A 22261-nucleotide genomic window follows, 5' to 3' on the forward strand; every position below is an offset into this window, starting at 1 on the left:
GAAACAATTGCTGATGAGTGCGGCATAATTAGATCCAAAACTTAAAACCAATAAGTAGAGCACCAAACATACTTTCACAAAATTGGTTGTAATTAATCCCGTACATGCACCAACCAGCTTTCAATATCAAGCTCTGCAACATCCAAGCATATGGATACTTTCACAAAATTGGGTGTCATCACCCCCATATATGAATTAACCCGTTTGAAATTTTATGTTTATATCTGCAAGCTCTTTAATCAGAGCTTGCAAGGTCTGCAACTTCCAAGCACATATAGTGTGCAAGCTTGGATTTTCAGCAGACCTGGGTTGAAGCCTTTGAGCGTAGACATTAAAACCTATTTTAATTACAGTTGCCCTGTCAAGCCACAGCCTATGTACAGAAAGTATACCAAGATGACCTTATGTATGACCAATGTAAAAATTTAGAACTCGAAATTGGTTTTGACTGGTTTAGAGCCAAGCCTTATGGCTTATCATTGAAGAGCCGGTCCAACCAACCCATCACGCTTTCTTGGGAACCAAACTGTAAATCCTGCAAAGAATAACCAATATGGTAAAATAAAATGTACCTTACTGATCTTTACATAGAAAAATCAATGTGTATATAAATCACATTGCAAGAAAAAAGAAAGAAAAAATAAGGTAAAAAAAAGTTACATGTAATTGGCAGCATAACAAGCCTAAATAAGATGGAATACTTTTTACAAGTGAATAATAAGTTTCACCCAATTCTACAATAATAGTTAAATGTAGTCCCTAACAGGGTTGCAAAAACTTTGGCACGTCCAGATGAAAAACAACTCATCACTAAGAAAATAAAAATAAAAACAAACAACGTAATTGTATGCCATCAAATGTAAAATCAGCTAATAGTCCGAGTATCTTTGCTACAAGTCACAATCATTATTAGCCATCAAAAGTAAAATCGGCAGGATATGGATGTGTTATTTCTCCACACATGGTCAGAGAAAAAAATTCGTGAACTTCAAGCATGGTCAAGTGCACACCCCCAGTCCACTGATTTCACATTTGATGGTTAAGGATGATTGTGACCTTTTGTACCAAAGGTATATAGTATTATTATATACCAGGATATGGATGTTTTATTTCTCCACACATGGTTAGAGAAAAAAATTCTTGAACTTCAAGCATGGTCAAGTGCACACCCCCAGTCCCCTGGTTTTACATTTGATGGTTAAGGATGATTGTGACCTTTTGTACCAAAGGTATATAGTATTATTATATACTTCCCATAAATAAATAAATACTAAATTCACGGGGGAGATTCATATTGGTGGTGATAAAAAAGGTGCGAAAGACAGAAAAAGACTGAAATTCTTACACCAAGCTGTATATCGGGTGGTGTATCAAGCTCTATGTTTTCAAGCTCTGATAATCCATTGCATGGAGCAAATTCTCTCTCTAAAGCTTCACTGCTAAATCGACCAAATTCCGAGAGATAAGGAAGGTGCGACCCTTCAACTCCTGGTTCAAGGGAATGACAAGGCTCAAGTATTTCATCACAGAACAAGGATTCATCAATGTCTTCTGGAGCCTGTGATTCACCAGCCAACCAAGCAGCACTTGTTCCTTCGCAATTGGGATCATCTAAATGAGGAACTCCTGAATCTGCCAACTGTGGCCCCATGAAATATTCTGTTAAAATCCATAATTTAAAATTTTCAAATATCAAGACTACTAGATATGTATATGTGTGTTTGTGCGCATGTATATATATATATATATATATATATATATATATGGGTGTGGTTTGCATAAGGTTGCAACCTTAAACCATCCAATTAAGGTGCACCTCTAAATCTTATCATAAATGTAATTTTGATATCAAAATTCTTAAGATGGCTTGAGAATCTATTTTCATCTCTAATTATAAACTTTTAAACTCTAAACATGGTTCAAATCAAGTAGATCTAAAAAAACATGAAAATCTTGAAAATGGATGGTCTAGATAATGTGTTGCAAGATACACTTTGTCGCGGACTCGAAATCTTTTTTTCTTTTCATATTCATACATCTCGATGTCGAGATGATCAATTAGAAGTTTTCCAACATCCAAACAACCTTTTATGATGGATTTTTTGGGTGCATCTTTGATTCTACATTTTAAAGTTGCAACCTTATATAAACTTTTTCCTATATATATATATATATGAAAAAGGATGAGGTACGCACTCTCGCGTACCCCTTTGCCATACAGCCAACTACGTTCATTTTCTCCGTAAAGACTTTTATATAGAGCTGGGTTCATCTTCCCCAATGGCTATTCCATGGAATAAAGAGGTTAACAAGGCCATGTAAATGTAAAATAAATTTGAAACTATGAATTTTGGGACATGAATGAAGGTATCACGCTTTTCTAAATCTTGTCCAGATTCCATAATAGGCCCAATATGCCGTGCAAAATTGTGCTATTGTGTGGAAATTCCAAATCATAGTGGTTCATAACAATTGTAACCTAATGCATTTGCTAAAATCATAACTATCCCAGCAATCTCCATTGGTATTTGTGGAGAGCAATTATGCTTTTTTCCTTAACAGTGTCAATTTGAAACTTGAGGTTATCTGCAGAGTCGCTGGTGGCATTGGGAACCATGCTGATGTCGCCATTAGAGGACGCTGCAATTACAGATCAATGTAGTGGTTTAAAAAATGGATTGATACCCCAGATCGGGCACCCAAAAACCCATCCGGATCGGTGAATCGACATTTCGGATCGGGAATCGGTCGCCGATTCGGCCTTAAAAAAAATCCAAAAAAATTATTATCGATGTTGCTTTTTAGAAATCCAATAAGAAATAGGGTACTACATTAAAAACTTTCATTTTTTTGCATCAATATGCGAATATTGAGATCTACTTCCCCGTTTCAATAAATTTAAAATTTGTCTTATAATCATCTAATTTTTTTTAAAAAAAATTTACAGTTATAATAAAAATAATACATTATATAATTTATAATGTAAATAAATAAACAAATAAAATACAAGATTTGGTAATCAATGTATAATTATTAATTATAATATTGTAATAAACATGATTCAAAAAACAAAGGTGTGACCCTTACAAATAAATAAATCTATAAAAGTATAGAATTTAGAAATGTAACTTTGTAATTACATTATAATAAAATTAGAAAATTAAATAAATATAATACTTGCAATTTGGGATAATTGACAAAGCAACTTTAAAATAGATTTTAAAGTGGTTTGGGCTAGTGTTATTTTTTCTCTTAAAATATCCTATAAACTAGTAATTTTTTTTAATGGTCAATAAACTAGTATTAATGTTATTTTTTGTTGTTCTAATATCCTATGAACTAGTATTATTTTTTTCTTTTTAACCTCTATTAACCAATAGCCTAATGCCTAATATCTAATAAGGGGGCTATTTTTTATAGCAAAAGGGCTTAATTTTAATAGTGGACTTTATTAATGCCAGGAGACGATAGACAGAAATTTGCCCCACATCGAAAATATGTGGGAGCAGTTTACCATATAAAAGTAGCACTATGGCAGTTTACCATAGTACAAGGCCACCTGCGTAATTTGCTGGCATAAAAGATAAGGGAGTGATGACTTTGATTTGCTAGTATAAAAGACAAGTGATTTGCTGGCAAAAAAGACAAGGGAGTGATGACTTGATGACGTCAGAATCATTAAGCATAAAAGACAGGGCCGCACGCATCGATTTTTTTCAATAGAGAAAGCCAAAAAAGATAGAACTGCCCGGATCCCGTCTTATTGGTGGATCCGAAACGGTATCACCGATACCCGATCTGGATCGTCCGATTCCGGATCGCATCGGCAATGTTTTATACACTGGATCAATGGCAGCCAACAAAGAGATGGTGGGAGACAAAACTATGAGGAAGTTGATGGCAAGAACCAATGGTCATTGAGGTCAGCTTTCTGGAAAGTCAAGGTGGATGAACACATGAGATTTCTGCAAGAGATGGAGATATGGGTTTTTGCAGAGAGAGAGAGAGTAAGGAGAGAGGAATAGAGAGAGAGTTTGAGAGAGAAAGACATGGTTTTTAACAGAGAGAGAAAGAGCAAGGACAGCGAAAGAGAGAGTTTGAGAGAGATTGGTTTGAGCCTGATAGTTGCAGAGGGAGAGAGCTTATTTTTGGAGAGAGAGAAAGAGTGGAAAGAAAAAGAGGGAGAGTTTGATGGGAAGGGAGGAGCAATGTTTAAAAAATCGACGATTCGATCCGAAATCGGGCGATCCGTACCGGTGATACCATTCTGGATTCACTAATAAAACGGGATCCAGGCGGTTCCATCTTTTTTTGGCTTTTTCTATTGAAAAAATCCGATGCGGGCAGCCTTATCTTTTATGCTTAATGATCCTGACGTCATCAAGTCATCACTCCCCTGTCGTTTATGCCAACATATCACTTATCTTTTATACCAACAAATCAAAGTCATCACTCCCTTGCCTTTTATACCAGAAAATCATGCAGGTGGCCTTGTACCATGTCCCTCATCCTATAATGCTACATTTATATGGTAAACTACTCCCACATCTTTTCGATGTGGGCCAAATTTCTCTATCTATTGTCTCCTAGAGTTAATAAAGTCCACTATTAAAATTAAAATTAAAATTAAGCCCTTTTCCTATACAAAATAACCCCCTTATTAGATATTAGGCATTAGGCAATTGGTTAATAAAGATTAAAAAGAAAAAAACAGTACTAGCTCATAGGATATTAGAACAACAAAAAATAATATTAATACTAGTTTATTGACCATTAAAAAAAAATACTAGTTTATGGGATATTTTAAGAGAAAAAAATAACACTACCCCAAACCACTTTAAAATCTATTTTAAAGTTGCTTTGTCAATTATCTCACATGGCAAGTATGATATTTATTTATTTTTCTAATTTTATTATAATGCAATTACAAATTTACATTTCTAAATTCTATACTTTAGTAGATTTATTTATTTATAAGGGTCACACCTTTGTTTTTTTAATCATGTTTATTACAATACTATAATTAATAACTATACATTGATAACCAAATCTTGTATTTTATTTGTTTATTTATTTACATTATAAATTATATAATGTATTATTTTTATTATAGATGTAAATAATTTGTTTTTAAAATTAGATGATATTATAAGACAAATTTTAAATTTATTCATATAGGGAAAGAACATCTCAATATTCGCATATTGATGCAAAAAATGAAAGTTCTTAATGTAGTACCCCCATTTCTTATTGGATTCCTAAAAAGCAATATTTATAATGATTTTTAATTATTTTTTTGGACTTTTTTAAGGCTAAATCCAACCGATTTCTGATCCGAAAAGTCGATTCACCGATCCGAATGGGTTTTTGAGGTGCACGATCAAGGACACAGATCCGTTTTTTAAACCATTGGGGAGGAATCAGAGAGAGAGAGAGAGAGAGAAAACACATTTCTTGAATTGCGGTTTTTGAGGTGGCAGGTGTAAGTGCCAGGGGGCAGGTTTAGGAAAGCTCTTATTTGAACAGGTATTAAATGTTCCCCTAAAACTCTATTGTGACCGTTCGTTCTCAAACCACCTTTCATTAATGACATTGGCATATGGCAAAAGGGTACGCGAGAGTGTGTACCTCATCCTTTTCCTATATATATACATAGATATATAGATTATTTAGGGTACACATGTGAGCATTTACTAAATGTACTCAACATTTTTTTACATTTAATACCCTTACCCTATGGTGCAGTAACCTTTTGTCTAGGGGTATTTTAAGTAAATATTCAAAGGCAAGGTACAAATTCATGATACAAAAAAGAGCATTTATTAATTATAGTGGAGAATGATATCATCCACATTGGATGTGACATCACCAATATGGAGTATTAAATGGCACTAAATTTTTATAGAAATATCTATCATAACCTTCCTAATGACAAAACTATCCTTGCTCTAAAACATTTTGTACTACAAAGCAAGTGTAATTAGTGCCCAAATATGTTGTGTATATTTAGTAAATGATCACATGTACGTGTACCCTAACATATATATATAAATACATATATATATATATATATATATATATATGGGTTTTGTTAGGCTACACCACTTGGTGATGTAGACCCTTAAAGTACTCAACATTTTTTGACACTAAAATACCCTTAAATTGTAATACAAAATTTTCAAGTAGGGGCATTTTTGGTCATTTAGAAGGGTAGAATGGATATTTTTATAAGAAAATAGTGGCATTCTATTAGTAGTTAAAAGCAATTAATGCGTCTTATGGGTGATGTCACACACCATATCAGTGATGTCATTGTCCACTATTAATAAATGCTTTTGTTTCTATTAGGAATTTCTAGTCTACCCTTGACTAATTACTTAAAATACCCCTAAACAAAAAGTTACTATACTATAGGAAAAGTGTATCTAAATGTCTAAAAATATTGAGCACTTTAAGGGTCTACACCACAAGTGGTGTAGCCTAACAAAAGCCTATATCTATATATATATATATATATATATAAAATGATCCTGTGAGCCAGTGGGCTTACAAGTAAAATGAGCCCAACCGCCCAAATTGAATCTGGGCTGATCTGACGATCACGGATGTCCAATATTGTTTGAATTTTAATTTTTTTTCTACAAATCCACATTACTTAAAATTTTAGGAGTGTGTTCTTCTCATCAAACCGCACCTAATAAAAATATAAAAAAAATAATCCGCAAAAACGAAATTAACCAAAATACCCCCGAAGCTTTATGGGGCCATTTTGGTCAATTTTTTTCATGTAAAATTATTTTTTGATATTTTTCAAAGATTCACCTATTTTTTATGAACACACACTTAAAATTCAAGTTATTTGGTTTGTAGAAAAAAAAGATAATTCAAACACTATCGGGCATCCGTGATCGTCAGATCGGCCCAGATTCAATCTAGGCCATTGGGCTCATTTTTACTTGTGAGCCCACTGGCACATAGGATCATTTTCCATATATATATATATATATATATATATATATTTCAACCATGTCAAACTAAGAAATCTTCATTCTTTTATAATGTATATAAATAAAGAAACTACTGTGTGCATTTAGAATCATGGCAAGGTCTTCCAACTTCTGAGTAGAAGTATTTAAGCTATGAGTTTCAAGAAAATATAGCAATATAGCTGGTAGGACCTTAGGATTATATGTTTCTACTGAAATCACTGTGAGAATTGTTGTGCCCCCTAAAATAGAAGCTGTTAGAAGTGACCCAAGCTAGCAGCCATATCTTGGCTGTGACAAGCAAGGCAAGTATGCCCCCATATGAATCGGACTACATGAATGGCTTCTGACTCTAATGTTTGCCTATAAACATAGAAGTTTGCCTATTCTTAACAATTTTCGGATTAGGTCTTGCCTATACTTCATATTATATTGCAACTTAAAGAGAGAAAAGTAAAATGTGCTCCACAAGAGAGACCCTAAATGGAAACCTGTAAAGGTTCTTCAACCTCTTCGACCTGCAGGTTTGTTTCTGAGACTTCTTCACATGTGGAACGTCTTCCAACTTCTGAGTAGAAGTATTTAAGCTATGAGTATCAAGAAAATAAAGCAATATAGCTGGTAGGACGTTAGGATTATATGCTTCTACTGAAATCACTGTGAGAATTGTTGCGCCCTCTAAAATAGAAGTTGTTAGAAGTGACCCAAGCTAGCAGCCATATCTTGGCTGTGACAAGCAAGGCAAGTATGCCCCCATATGAATCGGACTACATGAATGGCTTCTGACTCTAATGTTTGCCTATAAACATAGAAGTTTGCCTATTCATAGACGTTAGGATTATATGCTTCTACTGAAATCACTGTGAGAATTGTTGCGCCCTCAAAAATAGAAGCTGTTAGAAGTGACCCAAGCTAGCAGCCATATCTTGGCTGTGACAAGCAAGGCAAGTATGCCCCCATATGAATCAGACTACATGAATGGCTTCTGACTCTAATGTTTGCCTATAAACATAGAAGTTTGCAACTTAAAGGGAGAAAAGTAAAATGTGCTCCACAAGAGAGACCCTAAATGAATACCTGTAAAGGTTCTTCAACCTCTTCGACCTGCAGGTTTGTTTCTGAGACTTCTTCACATGTGGAAGGCTTTCTCGGTCGAGGTGGGTGAGGAGTGGTTGTCTTAGGAGTCCTGGGGCTTGTTTTGACTGTTGACGCATCGGGCTCCTGACTTGCAGGTTCATAATCACACTTCTCTAACTGCTTTTGTTGTTGGTAGAAGACTTTTGATACCACAAATTCACCATCTTTTTCTTCTTCATTACGACCAAGATGGTACTGATGCATAACCCAGTTGGTTTTATCAGGTTTTGACCCCTTTGTTGAGTTTCTATAGAGTACCATTATTTTTTTCCGGCCTTTTGGAACCCCATTCTCAATGACAACTTTGGTTGTACCCGTTTTATGCCACCTCACATGACCTCCATCCCAATTGCATTCCCTGTGTATCTTTCGGCGCTTGCGACTACCAGTGGCATAGGCATTGGTTGTTCTATGAAAGAAATGGATGCTGGTTCCATCCATTTTTATGCCTGCAAAAGGAAGGAATTCCATGGTTAGAGCAGAGCTCTAGAGATGAACTCTAAGTTAAGACAAGGAACTAACAAATTGGTGAGTTCTTTCACTTAAATTAGAAAAAGAAACAAATACTAAATGATAGGTATTTAATAAAACTATAATGTATTTTGCACTTTTAAATGATTATCCGAATTACTCTCTCTCTCTCTCTCTCTCTCTCTCTCTCTCTCTCTCAACATGCAGCATGCAGCCAGAAAGATCAAACCCTCAGCTTCCAGCCAAAAAAAAACGAGAAAAAGAAAGCAAAAAAACACTCGAGTAACAACTTGGCAAGTTCTTCCACTTTTTTCTTAAATCAAAAAATTAAGCACTAAGTAATTGGGAAAATAATTACATCATACTAATACAACGCATTTTGTAGTTTTAAAATTTAAGCTCATCATTCCAAATTAATCTCCCTTTTTCTCCCTCTCAAACCGTCACCTTTCCCTTCCGCCCCTCCCTCGGGGGGCCTTCTCTCACACTCTCTTCCCCTCTCACTCATACAAATCTATAATTTTGCATGAAAAGTTGCAACCCCAACATTATAGGCTGGTTTTTTTACCATGACAATAATGGGGAGGCTCAAATTTCTTAATAATTTATTGGGATTATTGGAGATCAACATCATCAACGTTAGAGCCTTTTCCCAACTAATTGGGGTCAGCAACATGAATCTCCTCTATTGTTCTCTATTAAGAGTCATACCCTCAGTGATGCCATAAGTTCCCATATCTTTTCTCACTACTTCCAACCAATCCTTTTGGGCCTACCCCTTGCCTCTTTTTCGCCTCCCACTTGAACTAACTCGCATCTCCTAACAGGTATTGTACTAGAACTGCACCACACATGGCCAACCCATCCTAAGTCTACTTTCTCTCATCTTATCGCCTATTGGTACCACACCTAAATTCTCCCGAATGTATTCTTTTCGAATTCTATCATTTCGTATCTTGCCACTCATTATCCATCTCAATATGCTCATCTCAGCTACACTCCTTCTATGGGTATGTTGTTTCTTGACTGCCCAACATTCCCCCCCCCATAAAGAAAATCTAGAAGAATTTAGTCTGAAAGTATACTGGTAATATGATGTCATAGGCAACAAGGTTACTAAGGTCCATACTTTATAGGAACACAAAAGAAATCTAATAATATGCATGCATACATGTCTAAAGAACAACAAAATGAGAAAATGCTTGGAGGTGAGTCTTTCTTTATAACTGCTTTGCTATGAACTCTCTCTCTCTCTCACACACACACACACGCACACACACACACTCAACTCACTTGAGTTTGAAAAAGGCTTGCTAGTGACCAAGACGAGTTAAGTCTACTAGGGCAAGTCGACTAAACAAAACCCACAATTGTTATTCACAACAATGTAATTGAATGTGTGAGGTGGTGAGGGGAAACATGAATATGTTTTTTCTTTTTCAATACCTGGAAGATCTTTGGGATGTGTATAGCAAATTCCCTCATCGTTCTCAAGGGTTGGGATGAATTCATCAATAAATGCATGAGCTGTTGAACCCCCAAACCCTACTTTTCCTGCTAAATGCCCTAAGAGCTCAACATCAGATGGATCAAACTTTACGCCTGCAGGCAGACCAGGCCATTCCAGAGAGACCTGCATAAGACATTCCACAATGACCAAAATTTTTAGCATTCTCTTCCCAAGCTTGATGATCTTCTAATATTTATGCATATCATGCAAAAGCTATAATCAAGCATATATTTTCCTAGTTAGGACAAAATAAGATTTATCAAGCAATATGGTTTATAAATAGGACAACAAAAATGGCAGAAGGGGAACAGATGGGAAACCCTCACATGAAACCCATATTACAGAGAATGATGCCCAGGAAAAAATGTGAATTGTCATGAGTAAGAGAGGAAAGCATAGGGAAAATGGTCTGTTTCATTATCCTCAATACGCTTCAGAACTACCAATCTCTTTAGTTCAATACTCTTCTCTTGTTCCAGATTCTCTTATCTCCTTTCTATTGGTAACTTAAATTTTATTGGTTGTGGAATAGAAAACTTATAATTCCTTTACAACTTTAAAAAGAAAAGAACTCAGAGAAGGATAGTAAAAGCATTAAGCTCAGTTTTAATGATCACAGATGTCTGTCTATCCATTCCATCACTAGCAAAAAGTCATCAAGCTCATTTGAAGCCCTCCAAAGTTTCCAGTTTAACTTCAACGTTTAGATTCATATAAATCCTCTTTCCTTCAATATATTATTAGTTTTTTGGATTCCTTCTCAAAGAGAGACTAATGCAGAGAGTAATATTTATTACACAGATACGGCTTCTGACATGGCTAAAAAGTCAATTTGGATTTTATGTGATATACATATAATTTTTAAGTATCTAACTTGGACAACACCTTTTCCAAAATATCCTTGTATAATAGTCAGGCAACAGCGGTGCTAAAGATTAATTCTTCTAACTATGTGCCTTGATTGTGGGCCAATAGGGCATTTTTGTCCCTTTTCCCCTTTTTAATACTTCAGGATATTAGCATAATACTTAAGGGTATTATTGTATTTTGCACATGCATTATTAATATTAATAAAATCAGCTACCTCTTCATTTTCCCAGCTACCCTCTCTCTCTCTCTCTCTCTCTCTCCCCCCTCTTCCTCTCATCTCTCTCTTCTTGCTCTTTGGTACTATATTCTTGACATGGTATCAGAGCATTCGGATCCTAAAGATTTGAATAATTCTCCTCTTTTTTTCTCTCAATTGAAAAGGAAAAAAAAAACCCTAATTATATTTTGTGTTAATTTCAATAAGGGCATCTCTTTTCTTCCCACTTGTGGCAGAACAAATATGGCTATTTGCCTTTGCCCTGAAGATTTGGTGCTAATAATGTTTCCTCCCTTAGATAGGAAACTTGTGGAGGTCCGTGCAATAGTTTTCGTATAAAGATCTATGAGCAATACTCCGTGAATAGTGATTCTCCTTCTACCTGCTTTTTCCCTGAAGATTTGTGTTGTTAATCCTCCCTTATATATGAAAAATCAAGAGTAATAGTGGCTGGAATCTGTCTAAGTGTGTGGTTGATGCTGGAGGAAACCTGTTGAACTCCATGCAATAGTCCTCGTGCGTGCAATAATCCATGAATGATAATGTAGCTCCTTCACCTGATGTTCGTGTTGTTCTTGTGGTTTATGAGAGTCAATTAAGTGGTTTAGGGCTTTCTAAAGTAATCAACCTGCTATAGTGTTTGTTCTCCTTAATTTGTATGCATCTTAGCTTCATGGCTATTGAAAGTAAGTCTGGAATTTCCAGCATCAATGACATGATTGGAATGCCAATTACTTCCATGAAATTAAGTGGGTCCAATTATAGTTGTCGGGATCTTCTAAGGAGGGGGTCCACTTCTGCTCTGGAAGCTCGATAATGCGATACCTTGATACTTGCGATCCTGATTTGGGAAATTAGGGAAGTCGATTCCATGTAAATGGGATCCAGATTCCTATGCCAAAAATCAAGGTTCCATGATCAAGCGGAACCACGATTCCACCAACTCGGAACCCAGCATACTATACTTTGGGAGAGAGTTTCACCGGCAAAGTTTTTTGGTTCGTATACAATGGAGTGTGGATCTCCAATTTTTTATGACCTGAAATCTTTTTGAATGCCATGGTTTCCTACATACCTTTTGAGAAGTGACTTGTCTAATTTCAAAGAAAGGTAACAAGAGTGGGATAGGAGAGAGGAGGAAGTTGGGACGAGATACAAAAGTTAGTCACATTGCGGTTATATTGAGAAGTGAGGCCACAATCAATACACATAACTTCCTTGGGGCTGGTTCATTGGGTCATGTCTCCTCATGAAGGACTTCCATTGCTCAAGTGTTGGTAAACTAATTTGAGCTAGTTGTGTGGTTGCTTTCTGGCTGATGGAGCTAGTCATGGGGTTGCTTTCTGTTTCTGAACCCAAGTCCTATGAGGAGGCTTTTTCTCATACGTGGTGGAAGAGTGCAATGGATTAGGAAAACTGGTCGAGCTTCAATGAAATGGCACATGGGAACTTACTGATTTGCCAGCTGGAAAGTGACCTATTTGATGTCATTAGATTTCTGCAATTAAATATCAACCAGATGGAACTGTGGAGAGGTTAAAGGCAAGGTTGGTATGGAAAGGGCATAGAAAAACTTTTGCTATTGATTAGTCTTAAGACATTGGCCCAAGTTGCTAAACTTATTTCTGTTCAAGTGCTTGTATGTATAGCAACAAACAAGGGGTGGTCGCGACGACAACTTGATGTTAAAAATGCCTTTCATGGTGATTGTTATGACAACTTAATGTTAAAAATGCCTTTCTTCATGGTGATTTAAAAAAAGAGGTATACATGGAGCAACCACCAGAAGTTGTTGCTCAAGGGAAGTGAGACAAGGTATGCAAGTTGAAGAAAACCATTGTATAGCCTGAAGTAGTCCCCACGTGCATGAGTTTGAGAAGTTCAATGAAATTGTTATAACATATGAGTTTCAACGAAGTCATGTGGATCACTCAGTATTTACTCAAATACGATCCACAAGTATAATTGTCTTGGAGATTTATGTTGATGATATTGTCCTTACAGGAAGTGACCAGGAAGGAATGAATAAATTGAAATGGTAAATGCAACAGTATGTCCAAGCAACGGATTTGGGACAGGTAAGGTATTTTCTTGGAATTGAAGTAGTCACGGTCAAAGTACGATATCAGTATGTGTCAAAGGAAGCATGTAACATATTCGTTATCAAAAACAGGGATACTAGGTGCGAAGCCAATTGATACACCTATGGATCCAGACATTAAAATTATCAAAGGATCAAGGAGAATTATTTGAAGATCCAGGCAAGTATAGAAGCCTTGTAGGTAGACTTATCTACCTGACGATTACTCGACCAGGTATAGCCTTTGTAGTGAGTGTATAGTAAGTCAGTTCACGCTTTCCCCCAGAAGACCGCACTGGGAGGCTGTGTGAAGAATCTTGAGATATCTTTAGGCGCTCTAGGTCGAGAGCTTATTTATAGACAAAATGGACATTTCAGCATTGAAAGTTATTCTGATGATGATTAGGCAGGATCTCCATATTGTTGTAATTTTGTTGGAGGAAATTTAATAACACGAAAAGTAAAAAAAAAAAAAAACATAGTGTTGTCGCTAGGTCTAGCGCAAAGGCTGAATACAAAGCAATGGCTCACTACATGTGAGTTACTTTAGCCGAAAACTTTGAAGCAAGAGATGGGATTCACAGTTACTAACCCGATGAAGATGCTTTCTGATAATCAAGCAGCCATCCATATTGAAGTAGAATATCATTTTATTCAGGAAAAAAAATGTGACTAAGCAAATACTTACTCCATATGTGCAGTCACCAAGGCTCTTGGTTGTTATCAGATTCAGATGATTTGTTTTAAGTTGGCCATAGGTGACATTTATGTCCAGCTTGAGGGGGAGTGGGAGTGTTTAAATATTAATTATTCTAACTATGTGTCTTGTTTGTGCACCAATAAGACATCTTTGTCCATTTTTAATACTTCAGCACATTAGTATGCTACTTAAGGGTATTATTATATTTCATACATAAGTTATAAATATAAATATGGCTTTGGAACCCTAATTTCACTGCCTCCAGCCACCTCTCTTCAATTGCCCACTCTCTCTCTCTCTCTCTCTTCTTACTCTTTGGCACTATATTCTTGTCAAGCTAAAAGAAAGATTCTTTAATTGATTCCTGTCAAACAGTTAATGAAAATTGCTTGTATTTGTGACTCTCCCAACAAAAGTTATTATATGCAACTACTCATTTGTCCAACAGGAAGCACCACGGTCACCAGGCATTTCCTAAGTTGTTTCTAGCTATGAATGGGATATATCAGATGTTCCTCACTAGTGATATTCTCATTTCATCATGCCATCACGACAAGAAAACAGGTTAAACCATGAATACTCAAGTGATTTAGTGATACCACCCATCATTTCCATCTTAGCAAGGTCATTTATTGGTCACAAGATCCAACTTTATATTGTGAACATGATGGTGTCAGACATATGTATGTGCAAGATCATGAACACGGCAATTATCTAGTGATTCTATGTAACACCCCATGTCTCAAAAATAAGTAGGTCTTTTATAGCTACACTCAAAACAAGGCCACATAACGTATCCATTATTAGTTCCATGTAGCAAGTCATTTAAATGCTGAGAAACTATCCTCAACTCAAGGATATGAAAAGACAGAAAAAGCATACAGTGAAAAATTGGTCAGCTAGTAGAACAAAGAAATCTTATCTCATATGCCTTTTAATTGAAAAACCAATGAGGCATGTGTCCGCTAGATCTTTTTCCATCTAGTCACCCATACGAGAACTTCCCGTGTTTTTTGGCATCTAGTAACCCATACGAGAGCTTCCAGTCTTGCTCTAGGATAAGGTTCCTCCCCTTCATTTTGTGAGTTCACCGCGTTGGACCTTGTCAACTAAATGCAGAATCATGTGTTTGCAAATGGTGTTTTCTTTCCAAGTTAATTTGCTACCAATTATCTAAGATCCTATATAAAGTAACAACACCTCAACAACTCCCAAAACACCACTGAAGTATGATACGATGGAGCTGCGTTTTTAAAAACTAGTTAGTTGATTGGAACCCTGATGAGCCTCATGGTACTTCATAAGACTCATTTGAGTCTATCCATTTTCAGGCCGCTTTGGCCATATAATGGGCAGTGTCTTGTTGAGACTCACCAAGTCAAACTCCCCCGACTTGGCTCAGGACCCTCGCTGGTCCTAACTGAAATCCAGGTTTTAAAATGCTGATATAAGGACTAAATCATTTCACATCCTTTCGCATAGACACTCCACTTCCCACAAGATACAGTATAAAAGTGTCCAAGCAAGAAAACTTGCGTAAAATTGAGCCCTATCAACTATTGAGATCTATGAGCTGATTTCGATGTCTAGATTGAATACAATAGAAATGTATATCAAACAATTGCTAACCTTTTTCTTTCAAAAAATCCACTCAAACCATTAAGTACCCAAGCAGAGAATCTTACTTGTCTTTTAGTCCTAAAGGTTTGACCGCATACTAATTAAACTACATTCGTTGAAATAAACCAAGATTTATAATTCACAAGTTTATAAGAGGCACCATCTCAATCATCCAAAAAGTGGTCTTACATCAAATATATCCATTAATATGGGACTGGGAGAATAACAAACATGTCTTCTATTGAATAAAGAAATTGCAAAAACTATGGATGCAAATACTACTGGAGCATGGAGGAAATCAACAGACATTGAAAGTAAATAAATCAAATCATAGACTGTGTCAAACAGCCATATATAACAGCGATATCCTAGTTGCAAAGTAGTCCTAATTTAAGAAATTATCCAAATCAAGTCTGGCCACTAATAAAGAGCAGAGATATCAAAATACCTACCTCCAAAAAAAAATGTGTGAAATAGATATAAAAATTCAATTATTTTACTTGTGATTTGTGGATATGAGACACCCTATCCATAAAATACTTCTATGACTCAGAAATTTCTCCTAGTTTCAGAGAGATGAGCATATGAAACAAATTTAGTCCCATACAAAACTTAATATTCCCAAAATATGGGAACAACATAAGACATGACTAACAAGTATGAAATGAATATATGTGGCCATATAGAGGCCCGACCATAAGTCGTTCCCGCTCAAGAATATTTGAATATCATGAAATAAACAAGAAGGAACTAATAGTGGGATTTATACATCACTGTTATCAATTTTGTAATTGCAGTTAGGACACTCTCTATTTGCTTCTCCAAACCATTCCTTTATTTGTGGGCCAGAAAAATGAGCAGCACTTTTTACTTTCCTCGCAATCCCCCTGCTATCTATGAGCCATGCCCTGCAACAAGAATGAAAACATTTACTCAATCTGTAAAATCAAAACTAGGAATTTTTACAAAAGAACCATAAGATGTATACAAGCATATAATATATCATCTATGCTATTGCAGAGAAAATCTATCCAAAGAAACTAAAATAGTCCAAATAAAGCATAGTAATTTCATCCATTATTAGCTTAGACAATGCATATTTAACCACCACAATTCCTGTATACTGACTGAGTTGTACAGTTCATGTGATGGAGAGGAGTAGTGAATCCAAGAAAATCCAAATTTGATTATGTGATCAAATACTACATACAGAAAGACTAAATAGCCTCACATAGGACTGGGACTTCACCACAGCAATACAAGTCCGAAGGATACAAAATAATGAGAATGACCAAGGTCACCGAGTCCAAGAATTCCACTCAAAGTAGATAATAAATGTCAAAGTTTTGTGTTTCATGTAATACATAGCTCGAGGCTCTTATCAAGAACGTTCATCAAAATGCATGTTCTCTGGTTAATGAAGGCACTAATGCACGTAGTTGGAAGAGAGTTAATGGGATCAGCAGATACAAGATTTGGCAGAATTGTATGTATCACTACAGAATTGGATCACGGTATTGAGGCTGAGAAGATAAAAAATTACAAGATTTCTTAGAAAAATCTGAAATATTTATGAAGGCATTCCGCTATTGATAAAAATTGAGAAACTTGTTGACCCCATAGGAAATGGATGAGAAAGACAAAGGTCGTGGAATCTAAGACTTCCCCTCAAACTGGACAATAAAAGTCCATCTTATCAAGTTTGTTGAAGAGATGGTAAAATTTGTCTTTAACGGGTTCATATTCAGGTTCTGTTGATCCCCAATTGTATTGTGCTTTCCATGTTCTTGTTGATACATTTTCTCTGAAATATAGCCAATATCCGTTAATGTGTTTTATTCCATGCGACATGGGGCTCAAGGCTCTCATGGAGAGTGTTTGTCAAAATGCATGGTCTTTAGTAAATGAAGGCACTTTGTAATTTCATGAGAATACATGTAGATAAAAGAGAATGATGTCAGCAGTTAAAAAGATTTGGCAGTATCATATGTATGACTGCAGAACTCATTGAATGGACATCTGTAGAAAATGCTCTAAGTAATGAAATTGGATCAAGGAATTGAAGCTGAGAAAATAAAAAACGATGATATTTCTAAGAGAAATCTGAAATATTTACGAATGCATTCAGCCATGGATAGAAATGGTATAAAACTCGTTGACCCTATAAGTACATACATCATTTACTAATTAGATTATTTAAGCCAAATAATAATATGCCCTATTCCATTCATGTCATTTGTATATTAAACATTATCTTTGGACAAGTAAAAATCACAGGCGAAATAGGCACCAACCACAACAATAGCACAGAACCGTATGTGTCCTCATTACCACCCAAATTGGCCAACATTAAAATTTTGGAAGTGATATCGTTGAAATCATTGCAGACTGTTTCTCATATCCAAAACTTCGATTAAAAAAAAGGAATTAGGGTTGGGTCAAGGCGGTAGCAGCTGGGTTTTCATAGCACTACTTCTCAAGTTCCATTCCTATGTAAACTTGTCAAAAAAAAAAAAAAAAAACTTCCATTACAAAATGAATTTTCAAACCATTTGAAGCTAATAAAAAGGCCAAGTTCCATTGTAAGGCTGATACTCGATTGAGATAAATGAACAAAAAACTGTTTAGATTTCCGCATGAGGAAGCAGTAATCGACTTTGAAATTTTTCAGCATTGCACATTAACTCGTAAACATTTGAATTTATCAATTTACAAATTGAAGATTGTATTTTTCTTTTTTAATAGATGTTTTATAGTTTCTCGAAAATCATAGGAGTAGCAATGAGTCTATTACTCATATATATTATCCATTTCTAGTTATGAGCAAAGCAACAATACAATAATTCATAGTTTGACGCCAATAAAAAAAAGTGGGTCTGTCCGCTATATTTTGAGAGGTTCATTTTGTACACTAACAACATACATTTGATGTCAAAGTTTGAAATAATTTTTGAGGCAGTCAGAGAACTATATCACAAATGAACATGGATTACATTTTATGTGAGGGAACCTTAGAGGATCAGCCAGAGAACAATTTCACTAATGAACTTAGATTATGTTTAATGTGAGGACACCTCAGATGGTATAGCTAGAGAAAAGGAAAGGCCCAACTTGACTCTCAAAGGCAACCTTTGGATGAATCCATCAGGATATCATAAGAAATATGAAGCAAAAATCAATTGAATCTCTGAAGTACCTAGAGTGGATGATACTGATGATGATGGTTGTGACAACAGGGAATGCTATGGCATTGATTAGTAACCATATGGGGCCGAAAAACTCATGGATGTTCAAGATGAACATGAAGAACCAAAAAATGGTCATAAGGCAGGGCCTTACTTCCAGAGACTGCACAAAAATATACAGTCAATATTTAGTTCAACCTCTAAATTTTTGGCTTCCACTCGTTTATGTGCACAGCCATGAAAGATGAAGAACAGGCACTACAAATACAATACCTATGGCCAGAGGACTCTAAGCTTGTTTTATGATGATGAATAGTCAACATCAAATTGAGTGTATGAGGAGGACAAATTCAATGATATGAGGGGGGAAGACACATGGGCAAAATGATGTCATGATGCATTATGATTATTAAACTTGATGTAGTACCACGAACTAGGAGATCTTGAACTTAAAAGTATGCTTTCCTCAACAATTGCACAAAATTCGTTGGCTAAACTAAAGGTTTCAAAATCCCAATGTGGAAATGCATTATTGGCTTATAATTATATATTTGTCGTGTTATACATAAGCCTTGTCAAAAATGTAATAAACCAGTACATGTTATGCAAGTATATCAGTACATGTATTACGCAAAAGATTTAATAAGCAACATTTTACACGTTCATATATATTATTCATGTATGAAACAACCTTTTTAGTTTTTCAAAAGAAGTATAATGAAGAAACTACTGATCGATTTGATTTTGCTTTAAACTCGTCACTCGAAAAATTGGTTTCTTGTTAGACGATAGATGACATAATGGTAGTAAGATGCAGAAAGCCCATGAAGCACCTAATCAATATGTACATTTTTTCACACACCCAAGTTAAATTGCAAGGTCATATTCCTAAGACTAAAACAGATTTAGATATTTTATTTTCCCCATGCAGATTTAGATATTTTATTTTCCCCATGCATCATATAAATAGTAACCACAGTCACAGTACAAGAAGACCAACAAAATTTGATTCAAGTTGATACTTTATAGTTTCCATAATAGAATGGAACCTCATTTCATATCTATCAAGTGGATTTAAAAGAACAAACCCCAACTAACAACTAAAGAAAAGGATAATGCAATCATCATGTACGATACACATATAAACATTAATATCTAGAACATTCAAATAGTTGAATTTGCCATTCAAAAAATTGGTTTCTTGTCAGACAATAAATGCCAGCAATGGTAATAAGATGCAGAATGCTCATGAAGCACCTAATCAATGTGTACAACCAAATAAGTGTGTACATTTTCTCACAGATGACTAATAGACTGTCTTTTCCATTTTCATCATAAAAATAGTAACCAGGGTACAATAAAACCCACAAATTTGATTCAAGGTAATATTTTCTTAGTATCCATAATAGAATGGCACCTGAAAATTCAATTTCCTGTCAAATGGACTTAGAAAACAAGACCCAAGTTAGAAAAGAAAAATGGAATATGCAATCATCATTTTTAAAGGAAACACAAATAAACATTAATACCACTAACAGTCAAATGAACCACAAAGTCAAAGTATTCTCCCAATTGGGTTATCGAAACAAGCGTGATATAGAGTAATCAAGCTATCAAAGGCCACTACTGAAGTGAAACAACCCAACTCAAAATAGATTTCTTCATTTTTCCTCTTCTTTTCCAATTGGTTCTTTGAAACAACCCCAATGCTTCTCTGTTGCTGGTTTTCCTACCGAACAATCTCATTCTTAGATCATTTTCAGTCTCCCCAAAACACATTCAGAAGACCAAAAATGATGAAAACAATACAAACCCATATGACTTTCTTCTTCCCCAAGTCTAGGAAAAAGTCTATCTATCACTATTTGAAATATAATTAGCCAATTTGACAATAATAGCAAAAACCAGTTCATGACATACACAGAGAGAAAACACAAAAGTAAAAAGCAAAAAATAAAAATAAAAATAAAATATTCATTACCTGGCCATTTAGCAGATCAAGCTGAGAAAATGAAGGCGACATAGAGAACGAAACCCCTCTGTTCTCTGATAAAATATTATAGCACAAGCGGGAAAGTTAAGTGCAAGGGGGTGGGAGCCGTTGGGTAGCTTCGGATACGAGGCTTAGCTTCGGGCACGGGGAATCTTACTGTCTCGATGCCCTAACGACTTGGTCCGGAATCAGGGCACATTGTATTTTTGTGACGCAGCAGTATGCAAGCCTCTGGTTCGGGCACGAGGCAGAGTTGATAGATGGTGGAATTACTTTGGGCGTTCACACCTCGATAGACGTGCAATGAGTTCACACTTCTTAAGAGAGAAGCGTCCTTAATAAGTTTTGGGTTTTGAGCACCGTTAGAGAGAAAAACAATGGGATGTGAGAGAGAAAATAAAAATAAAAAATTTATTGTCGAAGAGTAATGATCCCACGATATTTTTCGTACTTATGAGTGTATAATTTTAAATGATTATCATTAAATTTGACATATATATATCTAAAAAAAATTTATTTTTTTAAATATATATGTCAAATTTAACAGTAATCTTTTGAGGTCTACATATGGGTGCAGAAAAGTCTCACAAGGTCATTTTCCATTGTCAAAAAAAATAAAGAGAGAGAAAAAAATAAAAAATATATTGTAAAAAAAAATAGAAAAAAAAAAAAGTGAGACGTGAAAGAAACGGCCCAAATGTTACAATGTGATTTTTTATGGTGAGTTTACTTTAGTGTTTGAAACGACTATTTAGGGGAGTACTAAGCCCATTCTCGATCGGAGTAGTCAGCCCGAGTATGAGGTATTGGCACAAGTAGTGCCCCATATTGTAACAATAATATATATATATATATGATGATCTTATAGGATCGTCTTCCACCCATGTGCATAGGATCTCAAAAGATTATTATTAAATTTGACACAAATCTTTAAAAAAGGTTATCACATGGGTATAAATTTTGATTTGTTTTAGAGATTCATGTCAAATTTAATGATAATCCATTGAGGTTCTACAAATATGGGTAGGGAGGATCCTACAGGATCATATATATATATATATATATATATATATATATATATATATATAAAAAAATTTATAAAAAAGTTGCAATATTAAAATGTAGAAATACATATGGACATAAAAAATCTATCGAAGGATATTGTTTTAATGTTGAAAACCCTCTAACTGATAATCTCGACATCGAGATATATGAATATGAAAAAAAAACGATTTTGAGTCTCATAAATAGTGCATCTTGCAACACATTATCTAGACCGTCAATTTTCAAGATTTTCATATATTTATAGATCTACTTGATTTTTGACCATTTTTAAATTTAAAATTTTATAATTAAATATAATTTTGAGATAATCCTAATAATAAAAATAGATTTTGAAATAATCCTAATAAGTTTTTACACCAAAATTACATGTTACAAAAACATTTGGAGGTGCACCTTAATTGGATGGTTTAAGGTTGCAACCTTATAG

General features: G+C 35.1%; 1 protein-coding gene across 1 annotated transcript; it reads right to left on the reverse strand.

The window, feature by feature from the left end:
- Positions 1-55: 55 nt before the first annotated feature.
- LOC18442069 (SUPPRESSOR OF GAMMA RESPONSE 1) lies at positions 56-21195 on the reverse strand. Its single transcript, XM_088868702.1, has 6 exons — positions 20758-21195; positions 16361-16499; positions 10041-10227; positions 8064-8572; positions 1346-1639; positions 56-535 (listed from the first exon to the last, which is right to left on the reverse strand). The coding sequence occupies exons 1-6, from the start codon at positions 20763-20765 to the stop codon at positions 467-469; spliced, it is 1206 nt and encodes a 401-aa protein (XP_088724828.1). The 5' UTR covers positions 20766-21195; the 3' UTR covers positions 56-466.
- Positions 21196-22261: the final 1066 nt, after the last annotated feature.

Source organism: Amborella trichopoda, chromosome 6 (genome assembly GCF_054954075.1).
Source record: "Amborella trichopoda isolate Santa Cruz 75 chromosome 6, AtrichopodaSantaCruz75HAP2 v2.0, whole genome shotgun sequence".
In the NCBI taxonomy this organism is placed as follows: domain Eukaryota; kingdom Viridiplantae; phylum Streptophyta; class Magnoliopsida; order Amborellales; family Amborellaceae; genus Amborella; species Amborella trichopoda.